General features: G+C 32.2%; 1 protein-coding gene across 1 annotated transcript; it reads right to left on the reverse strand.

The window, feature by feature from the left end:
* Positions 1 to 1905: 1905 nt before the first annotated feature.
* Positions 1906 to 11199, reverse strand: LOC101507867 (protein ROOT HAIR DEFECTIVE 3). Its single transcript, XM_004510318.3, has 23 exons — positions 11025 to 11199; positions 10060 to 10209; positions 9532 to 9598; positions 9346 to 9448; positions 8471 to 8541; positions 8247 to 8310; positions 8092 to 8157; positions 7929 to 7976; positions 7772 to 7834; positions 7604 to 7660; positions 7198 to 7356; positions 7045 to 7113; positions 6864 to 6955; positions 6454 to 6532; positions 6040 to 6205; positions 5635 to 5759; positions 4831 to 5093; positions 4644 to 4740; positions 4395 to 4559; positions 4022 to 4126; positions 3516 to 3610; positions 3120 to 3216; positions 1906 to 2566 (listed from the first exon to the last, which is right to left on the reverse strand). Exons 1-23 carry the CDS (start codon positions 11026 to 11028, stop codon positions 2333 to 2335), a joined length of 2439 nt encoding a protein of 812 aa, XP_004510375.1. The 5' UTR covers positions 11029 to 11199; the 3' UTR covers positions 1906 to 2332.
* Between the last annotated feature and the right edge of the window lie 308 nt (positions 11200 to 11507).

The raw sequence follows: 11507 nt of genomic DNA on the forward strand, positions 1-11507 counted from the left end.
TACAAAATATACATTTTTAACACTAGATTTTGTAAATTTCCAAAAAGCTTTCGGAAAGGACTCGTCCACGTAAACTTGTCAAATGTATAAATAAATAAAAGAGTCCATGCTGAAAATATAAGCAATTAATTCGACTTATCACCATTTTTGTATTATAAATATGTACTTTATTAAATAAATTTTTATACATCTCGCATTCGTTAGATTGTTAAACATATTTGATTTTTATTATAATTATTTTTAAAATTATGTCGATAAATAGTTGTGATGACTATCAATATAAAATTTTTTACACAGATCGTACGTGACAATTAAACTCATCAAACTAAACTATAGTTGATAAGATAAATAGAAATGTTGAGAGAGTATAGAGGATCTCACTATGGATTCAAATCAGCGGAAGTAAGCATGACAACGAGGTGAAGTTAAAGCAAATTTTGTCTCCTCCACTCTAACATTCGACTAATTAAGAAAAATCTACATCTGTTCTCTTTTTTAGCGGTTGTGAAACTAGACACCCATCTCAGCTGGAGTTCGAGTTTCTCTACCCACATCCTCGTCCAAATATATGTATATATAATTATAAATTTAAAAATTATATCTTTTATAATTAATATAATAAAACAATTATTATTATAAAATAATAAAACTAAAAAGATATTTCTTATAGAGATGAAATTATAATTTTTAATAATTAATAAAATATTAAGTATATTTGATATGCGCATGTATATAAAATTTAAAAATTACAATAATATTACTAACGAAACGGATTAAGGTACAGATGAATGATGAATATTAACTCTTCAAATTCGTCTCCGTCTCTGAATTTTAATTTCAAGAAAAACCCACATTTACATTCGATCAAAGTAGATTTTTCTCGTCTAAATCAAAATAAATTCGAGTAAGTTTCCATGAGAATGAATTATATTATCATCCTAAATGGAAGAATCGTTCTCTTAAAAGTTTTCTTCCAAATCCATACTAGAGAGGATTTGTAAAAAATACTTGTAGTAAATACTTTCACGCTGAACTTGAGGAGCATTTATGGCCACTTTAAATCATCACGAATACACAATTTCTATTTAGAAATTCAAGAATATGGACCACCAAACTCTACAATGGTTCAATAAGAAATAGCTTTCTGTGTAATAAATTGATAAGAAAGAAAGAAAGAAAAAACGGGGTACACATGTCTGTATTTCTATATTGCATGGTCAAATAATGGACCACGATTATCGTGTTTTTAACTTTGTAACCTCAAAACTAAAATAACAATCTGAAAACCACTCCGTAAAGACAATAGTACTCTTTTATTAATAATAATAAATTAATAATTCAAAACTCTGTCGCAAAATAAATAAAACTTGATTAATGATTGTTCCAACGTTGATTGTATTTTTTTTTTAATTGAATACCATATAATAATACTAAAAAAGAAACTAGCATAAAACACACACAAAATGTATATAATAATATTAATTTGAAAATAATTGAGTGAATCACCACTTTACTGAATTTTTCTCTTAATTATGTTTTTTATCCACCTTGTTTAAGGAATGTTGATATCCTCTTCATTTCTATTTAAACAGAGATTAACACGTACCATAAAAATAAAAAAAATAAAAAAATAATCTTATGAAAAACAAAAATACAATAAAATAATATAATATTATTTTATCCTAACTCACACTAAGGTTATCAGCCTTATTAATTTCCATATGGGCGGACGCGTGCTATCCAACTCACCAATTTATCGTGAAAAAATTCAACAATAATTAAAATCTTGTTACACTATTTTTGGATATTTTTCATATATTTGAAACTTGTAGCTGAAGCCACCTAGTTTGAAACTTGTATTAAAGTAAGAACTAGAAGTTAACATGATCTTACACGTAACCACCATATAAAACATTTAATCTCATAAATCAAAATATAAACACACGAGTCCAAATAATAATTTTCAAAAATAAAATAAAATAAACTCACAAACACAAATTGATGAAATTACAAACAAAATTGATTGCAAAACCAGCATATATCCATAAAAAGGCCATATAAAATAAGCTAACTTCTATAACTAATTGAAGCACCCAAATTGTAAAAGAGACCTATTTCAAAGGGGGGGACTATACCTTCAAAACAAAACACTAACCCCTCCCTGTATATGGCACTAGCACAAAAAAACAATGCCTTTGAATAATGTCTTGAAAGCTCACAAGTTAAAAATCCATATATATATATCAAAACAAAAACTCATAATGCAGCCAGCAGACACCGCCATCTTCCAACAAAAGAAATTTCTACTTTTGTAATGATTGACTTTCTTCACTTACTCGTCTTTTGACGAACCGGTATATCTGTTTCCGTTATCCAACGATGTTAAGTTAGATGAAGCACTAGATGATGCAGAACTACCAACAGGAACAGCATTGGAGGTGTTGTTTTTGGATGAGGTTCTTTGAGGATTGTTAGCTGTAGGGTTCTGTCCCTCCTCTGCTAGTCTTTTGATAAGGTTCATGATAGTTGGAACAAACTTGGTAGACAAGGAAATGAGTCCTGGAAGCTGAAAGCAAAAAAAAAAATGAAGAAATAAGACCACCATATAGACATCGCAAAATACTACCTCCCTCGGTTCTTTTTAAACTGTTGCTTTTTTAGAAGAATTTGTTCCTATTTATGTTACTCCCCCTAGTCCTTTTTAAAAGAGACCGTTGGGTTAAAATTTAGCCAACAAAAGTTCATATTGTCTGGTCTGTAATGTGGACCAGCTTACAAAAGGACCATTGCGAGTGTTTTTGAAATTCAATGCAACATTAACTATTGTAAAAAAGCGAAAATAAGTGGAACGAGATAATAAATAGTTAAGAGTATCATAGAAAATAAATAAATAATTGTATTAAAAGTAACAAAATTAGTTGACTTTCTTAGTATGTAAAAATAACCTTAAAACGACAACTAAAAACAAACTGAGGGAGTAGAATAAATTGTTACCAAGCTAAAGAACTATTAACAATTGATGCCTGAACATCTCTGAACTCTATTTAATGCCAGAATGAATATATTATGAACATTGGGATTAAACAATATATGATTAAGATACAAAAGCATATACTTACAATTCCATGGCGAAATTCACCGGCAATGTTAAGTTGCACCCACAGGGCTTTAAGGAGAAGAAAAACAACAAAGATGACACCCAGATACAAGGGGTTTCTGCCACAGAAAATGTCAAACTTGGGTAAGATCAATTGAATAATACAACAAAAGTGAAGAGTTTTGTCTAGGTTCGTGTTTTATGCAACATTCTTATGTTACTAAAATACCTGTCATAAAGTTTATGTCCAACACACAATTTTTATTTTAAAGTTACTACTTTCTCATTTTGCAGCTGAAAGAGTATATATATATATATATATATATATATAGAGAGAGAGAGAGAAATGATCAAATGAAAACAAACAAAATAAATTAAAACAAGAAAATGGCATCACTCGGGTACAGTTCGCACGCACTTTAGAAGGGTCATAAATTCATTGAATCCAAGAACAACCAAAGCAAGTATTGCCCATGGGGGAGGTAACCAGTTGTTATTACGCTTATTGGCCTCCTGAAAATGCAACAAAGAAAAATGCATCAGTAAGTAAAACATAGTAAAATTAAAATATTTTCCAAATATTACAAAATTTGAATGCTTTGGTCATATATGCATCCATGATGTTTATGAAATTAACCGTATGATCTTTTGACAAATCATTGTATATTGATGCCACATGAAATCTACACAATACTACAAAAGAGCAAGATACTTGGGACCGTGCCAACAACTTTATATATACAAGAAACATAGAGCGTGAAAAATAACCCTGCCCAGATGGCTTTAGCTACAAGTTTCAAATATATAATATCCCAAAACAAAATGTCATAGGATTTAACTTATTACTAATTATGTTGCAGCAGATTTTCCATTTTCTGTCAAAGGCTCCTTCAAAATCACTAAAAAAAATGGGAAACACTGTACCTGAGCCGAAATGGCTTGAGAAACACTGTACTCAGTCTCCATCTTGAATTGTCTCCACAAAGATTTGCACTGGACAGGTGTAATCAATGTCTTAGTTGATGGAACCTGCATACAAATTTCGACCACAACAACCGATCAGTGCCCAAGATAGAAAATGTTCTTAAACATCATTCAAGGAAGGAACACAAAAGGTAGCATTATTGAGACCCAAATATATACTCATGGCATAACTTTTAGAGATATACTCCTACTTGCACAATCAGATCATTAATTGATGCCAATTTGTCAATCACTCGCGGCTCATCTCCAAAATGAGTACACAATTAATCATTTCATCAAACAGAACAAGTAAATAGCGATGAAAAAATTGCACCTTTTCCCAACTACTAGAAGCTAACCGATCAACTGCTGTGATACTCCTATCTTTAACAGAATTGCTTGATGGATCCAACAATGCAACTGCTAATGTTTTCTCAATATCATCTGTATCACCATCATCCAAACGAATTGCAGCCATAACAGATAGCAACTTCAAAGACTGCAAATAGTTGAACTTGGTTAAAAAGATAACAAAATGCAATGCAAACTCAGTAGCATAATAACATTTGTAATCATGTCATACAGCAGAGCGAGCAGTTTTAGTGATGACTCGAATATCTTCCTTCCCCGTCCAAACACGAGGCATTGAATCAGAATCATGGCTAAATAACATTGTAAACCTGTATTCAAATTTAAGGTGAGTGTCTCTAATGTAAAACTTGAAAAGGTAAAAAAAAAAGTCAACTTGGATGTTTCAGAAGGTTTAATACCTGTCCTTCATACGGATCAGAACCCTTCCAGCTTCTTCCTTAGCCTTTCCTTCTACCACACCCCTTGCATAATCCTTTAAACTCAAAATCATGTTTTGTCTTGTTTCTTCATCCATATCAAACCCATTAAGCGCAGCAGAAAACCCTAAAACTGATGATTCAATCTCACGCTTAAGAAGGTTCCTTATTGATGGCCAAGTATCACTATTAGCTCCATCTAAAAGAGCTTCGACGGGTCCAGACAAAGCTATTTTCAGTTTGTCCTGTAACAGTATTACTATCAGGAAATTTTGCAAGAGGTAGTATCTTATACTTTTGCTTTGCTATTATTAGTGGATAACATATTATTGACAGCATACATAATATCAATATATCCCTTTCTCCTAAGTGACTATATTGTTGGTGGACACTCTTACTAAATTTTAATCTCATATTACCAGGCTACAAATTTCAACATTGACCTTTTGACAGACATATATATATAGGGCTTGAGATAAGAAAGGAGTGAAAAGAAAGAATGAAGACTTTGAGTTGCTATTTTTGATACAAAATACTAAGCACAAACCTTCATTAATATTAATACAAAGCTCCTAGTCCTAATTAAATAAGAAGAAAAAAAGATCATCAAATATAAAGAAAATATGAGAATCAATCCTAAGAATCTAAAGATACAATCCAATTATTATGAACTGACGTTCACATATCCTCACAATATTTAATTTGAAATATTAGCATCATTACTAATCTTGAAAGACAATCGCTTAAAGATACATAAGCCATGAATAATCAATGCTGAACACATACCTCATATGAAGAAGTAAGTTCAGAAATCTTAGCTTCGCGCACAGATGCAACATGAGCATCAATATCACGCAACAGTTTCTCTCGTACTTTAGATGCATCCCAATTTGCTTGTTCAATAACAACATCTGCAGTGATGGTATATCAGTCTCATGTTGTAGTTCAGTTGATAACAATATGCATACTTGCAACAAACATTATCAAGTTAACTTCTCAGGCAGTTAATAAGTGGAATGAACCCAAATCATAGCAACTGTCGTCCCAACACCATATCAATCACTGTATATAATCTGCTTCCTGTGTATCCACACGCTCTTATTTCCCTTTCCAGTGTAATCATTACATGTTTAGGACCTTCAACGTAATTTATTGTTCACTATTAAGCAGCATAAAGAAAAATTTCATTACCTGCACTTGCTTCATCAAATTGAGCCATACAAGACTCAATGCAAGTATTAGCAGCTGGAGAAAACCTTTCCCCTCCTTTCAAAGCCTTTTCAAATGTCTCCTTGAATTTGTCCAAAGTTACAGATCTAATATGTCCCAGCGCAGATTGGAACGCTGGTTGGACAAGCTGACCAATTGAAAAGGTGTTACATACCCTTATAAACCTCATAAATCATTTTTACAAGCCTACAAAAGCTCTAAAGACAAAGAAGATAAAGCCAATAATTCAGTATCTAAAATGGTCGGTCTTGATTAAATAATAATCAAATATTATTTCCTATTTCAGTAATCGGCAACTCATTTATGTTTATGAATATGAAAAAAGAAAGGTTTAACAACCAAGATTGCACAAGATCCAAGTTAAGAAGAATTTACTTGCAACAATTTATCTTGAAGTTGCTTTTGTTTTGAAGATCTTACACCTTCATCGAAATAAGTGGCCTCAGCATCATACCTAGATTAAAAGAAAATGTAGTTCAATTAACCATCTGTCCACATCAACTCATTATTACATGATGCAACAACATGTAACATCAAGATAACAAACTTTTAAGATTTCCTCTAAGGCCACAGTTTTCTTGACGATTACACATAACATAACCGCAACAAATGGGCCTTTAACATAACAAAATAAAGAGGTAAAAGAACCACGACACCGATTTCTGTGTTTTAGTATGGATTGGAGAGAAACCTAAAATCATTACAAGGTATTACTATGTATCACATGGAATTAACAAATTGAGCCAGTAACAATACAGGTGTCGTGTAAACTGAACTATACTTACTCTGACAAACAAGCTCGAAGGAGTGAATTGATCTTTTTCCCAAATCCAGGAATAGGACCAGATTGCACAGCCTCTTCCAATTGACACCATTCCTGAGTGAAAATTGAAAGCAATTTCCACAGCATTAGTAATTGAGAAAGTCAAAATGTAGGAGAAATAAACCAAAAAACAATGTCCATACCTCATTTGCAACAAAAGAAGCATATTTCTCATTGGCAATTTCTTCACATCGTACAGTTGCAACCATAACCTACAAGAGAGTTGACCCTTCAATGGTTAATAAAATCAACATGCATGTGAACAAACGCAGCAACATTGCAGCATGTGTAGTAACCTTATGTGCAGGAAGGTCGAGATCTTTGTTTTCCTTAATGACTTTCCATATTTGCTGAGCACTAAAAGAAAAGCCAGAAGCTGGAACTACTCCACGCCGATCCCCGGCAAGTCCACCAGGAGCAATGGAATGATGGAAACGCTGCCTCAAGCTGGCAACCTACATTTAAATTACATAAATCAGCACTTAAAAATATATGCAAGGTAGCAAATAAGAGATATATAATAAACCAAAAGCATCTATTTTCAAAATGAAAGCCAAATATATTATATTATAATTCATATCTACAGATTTAGTTGCAAGGAACATTGTCTCACAGATGCAGATATGGAGATGCATACACCCAAAAAATTTAATAATGGGTCAGTTAATACCATCAGCAATGAAACTGGTGAACAATTCATACCTGCTCCCTGAATTGCTCTTCCTTTTCTTCATAACTAGAAAGCGCAACAACTTCAACCTGATCATTTGTTGCCAAGCAATGAGTTAATACAAACTATCAATAAAGTTCTGCACTACACACAAGAGAACATCAATAAGATTAGCAATGTCAGAGAAAAGAGGAAAGTACGTTGAAAAATTCACTTAGTGGAGTTTCCTTGTGGGCCTGTGGTTTAGGAACAGAGTCCCATATCTACACAATAAAAAATGAAAAGACAAAGCAAGGTCAGGTAAAAATTATATAACAATTTAACAAACATCATATGAAGAGGAAAGCATGGTACTACCTTCTGAATATCTTCTCGCAAAACAGGTTCTAAATTTTCAAGTGGTGTCTATAAAAGGAAAAGGTTAATCACACCAACAACAGATTAAAATGTATAAATTTTAAATAAAAAAAATCAAAATATAATTAGAAAAAAACAATATAAAAGCTTTTTGCTTACACACCCTTGTTTTATCACGTATGACAAACAACATTGTTGTTTTGCGTGGACTAAACAATCTCATCATAACCTGAAAGCATACAATCAGAAACATGTTAAGTTTTGACTTTTGAATTTAAGATAACTGCTTGCTGTCAATAGGCTGCTGACAAAAGATACCTGAAACACAGTTTTCAAAAGAGGCTTATTTGCAGCTTGCTCACGGCCAATGTCATGGCACCACCTGTACAAGCATGGAAGACAGTAAAAAGTTAGCTGCATAAAGAAAGGACTCAGCTGCAAAAACATCAAAACAACAAGTACAAGCAGCTAAACAGATTTCAAATTTTCTGAAATTAGTTGGTACTGAAGATGTCTCAATGAAGAAAAGGGGAAAAACTCACATGTTTATTAGCACAATATCTGAGACAGCAAGAGCGAACAGAGCACTCTGCTTTTCGAATGCAGTATCATCCTGAGAGAAAGACAATTTCAGTATACAAGGAAATAACCTTTACTTCTCATCCTTTCTTCTAGTTTTTGCCAGTGGCACACACTGCACGTACGAATGAAAACAAGTCCTAGCTATTGACTATTCCCATCCCATCATAGTGCAAACAGAGGATTAGAATTATTATGGAACTCTTTGTTCGTGTCACAACTTCATAAGATTGAGAGACTGGGATATAAGTGAACCTTTCAACTAACAATTTCTATTAAAAAAAGAGCTAAAAGAACATTAATTTGTAAGTATAAGGGGGGAAATGGATGTTAAAAGACGAAATTGCACTCAGCTGACCTGGTGTAAGCTTAACTGACATACACTCTTCCTTTAGGTCTGTTTAAATGATACACACATCAGGGGATATCAGGTGACTGTAACTGAGGGGAGGTCAATTCTTTTAGAAAATAGAGAAGTTGTATGTATTATTTATACAAATATCAGGGAAGGGGAGTGCAATTTCTTATACAAAAAGAAAATCTTGAATGATAGGACATCAGATACTCCACAAATTTTTATAATAAACGTTCTTATGTTCCGTAGGGACTAGAGACACATTGGCACATACGCATTCCCGATTTTAAATTTAAATGCAAACGCAAATATAATTTGGATATTGGCAATAGAGTATAGCCACTAAATCATCATCACTAATAATACCTAAGTTAGGATATAACAACAATAATCAAAACATTTTCCCTTTAGGTGGGATCAATCAATGGATAGAACAAAAAAGCAAAGTGTTCAATTTAAGGTTTTTAACAAATTAAAAAACACCTCTCCACGTTCTCTTCCGTCTGTACCCTCCAAATCCATCACAAGTGTACAAGGCTCAATGCCCGCACATCTAGCCATCCAGATTCCTTTGGTTGTTTGAGACCTGAAAACAAGCACATAACATCCGATCACCACTGTGTTAGTTGAGCAAGGCTAATGTTATATGTCAGTATTGCAAGATCATACCTTCCCTTAAAAGCATCCATCTCTCTGAAATTAGTACTAAACAAATTGTTTAATAGTGTACTCTTGCCTGCCCAGAGCAAACAAAACAACAAATTAGACAATATAAAGATCCGTGTATTGGGAATAGTTCACATCTTGTTATACTGATAAAATTAAAGCAAATACAAAAGACAGTACTGAATTTAAACAGAAGAAGAAATAAAAGAAAGAATCAATTCTCATGCGAATTAAGATAAAGGCTGTAAGGGACTAAACCATCAGAGAGGAGCATTTTAGATAGATAATGAATTCATAAACCGTGTCAAATTCAAATACATTTTATTACCAATTACGTCATAAGGAATTAACCTTGATTTCACCTTTACATGAATCTGAAATAACAATCACCTCAAGCATTGAATATCAAGTGAAAAATCTCAATTACAAAAAAATCCTAAAATGCAAAGACTAGTAAAAGATATCATGAAATTGAATAAGCTTATGAAGGGGGTGAAGAAACAATAAAACTATGAAGGCAAGAAAATTTACCACTACTCTGTGGCCCCATAATAGAAACTACAGCATATGAAAGTCCACATTCACCCAATTTCACCTCCTTCATAAACTTGTCAATTCCAGTAGCATTGAATATGCCATCTCCATCAATAAGCTGAGTTGAACAACAAGTCTCACTATTCTCTGGATACGCAAATACTCACAATGTTAGTTAGCAAAAAATTGCAGACAAAAAATTGCAGACAAAAAGTGCCTTGCACGAATTTCAAGTATATCACTAATTAAGATCAACAAGCATAACAGAAATCTTAGTATATGATTGCAATTTGCAACACTTTAATGTAACATATGAATATTGAATAGTGAGAAACACACTTAATCAGAGGACAGTCTAAACTCTACATGATCATCCAGCTCCATTAAGAACAAAAGAAAATCTCTAAACTTGTTGTTGGTTCCATACTCCATTCATCAATACTTCCACCCTAGAAAAGGATGCTAAATTTCTAATCTCCATATCATAGAAAAATTAGATTAACCAACCTTGTAATTAAACATTCCCTTTCTTAACTCCTATTCCTCCCTTCAATAATAAAGCATAACAATCTCAATGATCCATCAATCAATTTATCCATATACAAAACACAAATCATGGATCAAACAAATTGTGACACTTAATCACATTGACATAATTAATTTCCAAAAATCCAAAACAGAATTTCACTACAAACTGAAACAATAATAACAATAACAACAATGATAAATAAAAACAACGGTTGGAGAAAAAGGTCAAAAAAATAACAAAACGGATGCAAGTGTAACTGATAGTTTCCATTAATACCCAACAACCGTATTCTATAAAAGATTGAAACTTTGATTGATGAGAGTTAGAAAAAGGGAAACAGACAAAAAAAAATCAATGAATAAAGTTGGGATGCAAAAAATGGATGAGAGATTAGGGGGGAAAAAATGGGATCGAAATTGAAAAGCGTACATACCCATTAGAGCGTGGAATTGGGAAGGATGATTATTGTTGTTGAGAATTAGAAATGCGGTGAAGAAGATCGAAAGAGAGAAAAGAAAGGGGCGATCTCACAAAGCCATTACCATTACCATCACACGTATACTTTGTTTTTTTCACTTTCTTTTTTCTTCTCTTTTTATTTATTGATTTTGTGTGTTTTTTTTTTCCATTTCATGTGGAATGAGAATTGAAAGTTTTAGCATAAATAATTTTGTGAATGCTATTTCCTTTATCTGATTCTATGCATGAAAATAAAAATTTGAAGTATAAATTAATTTTACATGTACTATTAGGTTGAGTTTATTTGTTTTTCATAAAAAATATTATATTTAAAAACGAACTTTTCTCCTATATAATTCAATTTAATTTTTAAATTTAACTAATATATAATCGTTTGATTATTAAAATTATTTGATATTTATTTTAAAAATTATTATATAAATGATATGAAGAAGAA

This window comes from Cicer arietinum, chromosome 7 (assembly GCF_000331145.2).
Source record: "Cicer arietinum cultivar CDC Frontier isolate Library 1 chromosome 7, Cicar.CDCFrontier_v2.0, whole genome shotgun sequence".
Classification (NCBI taxonomy): domain Eukaryota; kingdom Viridiplantae; phylum Streptophyta; class Magnoliopsida; order Fabales; family Fabaceae; genus Cicer; species Cicer arietinum.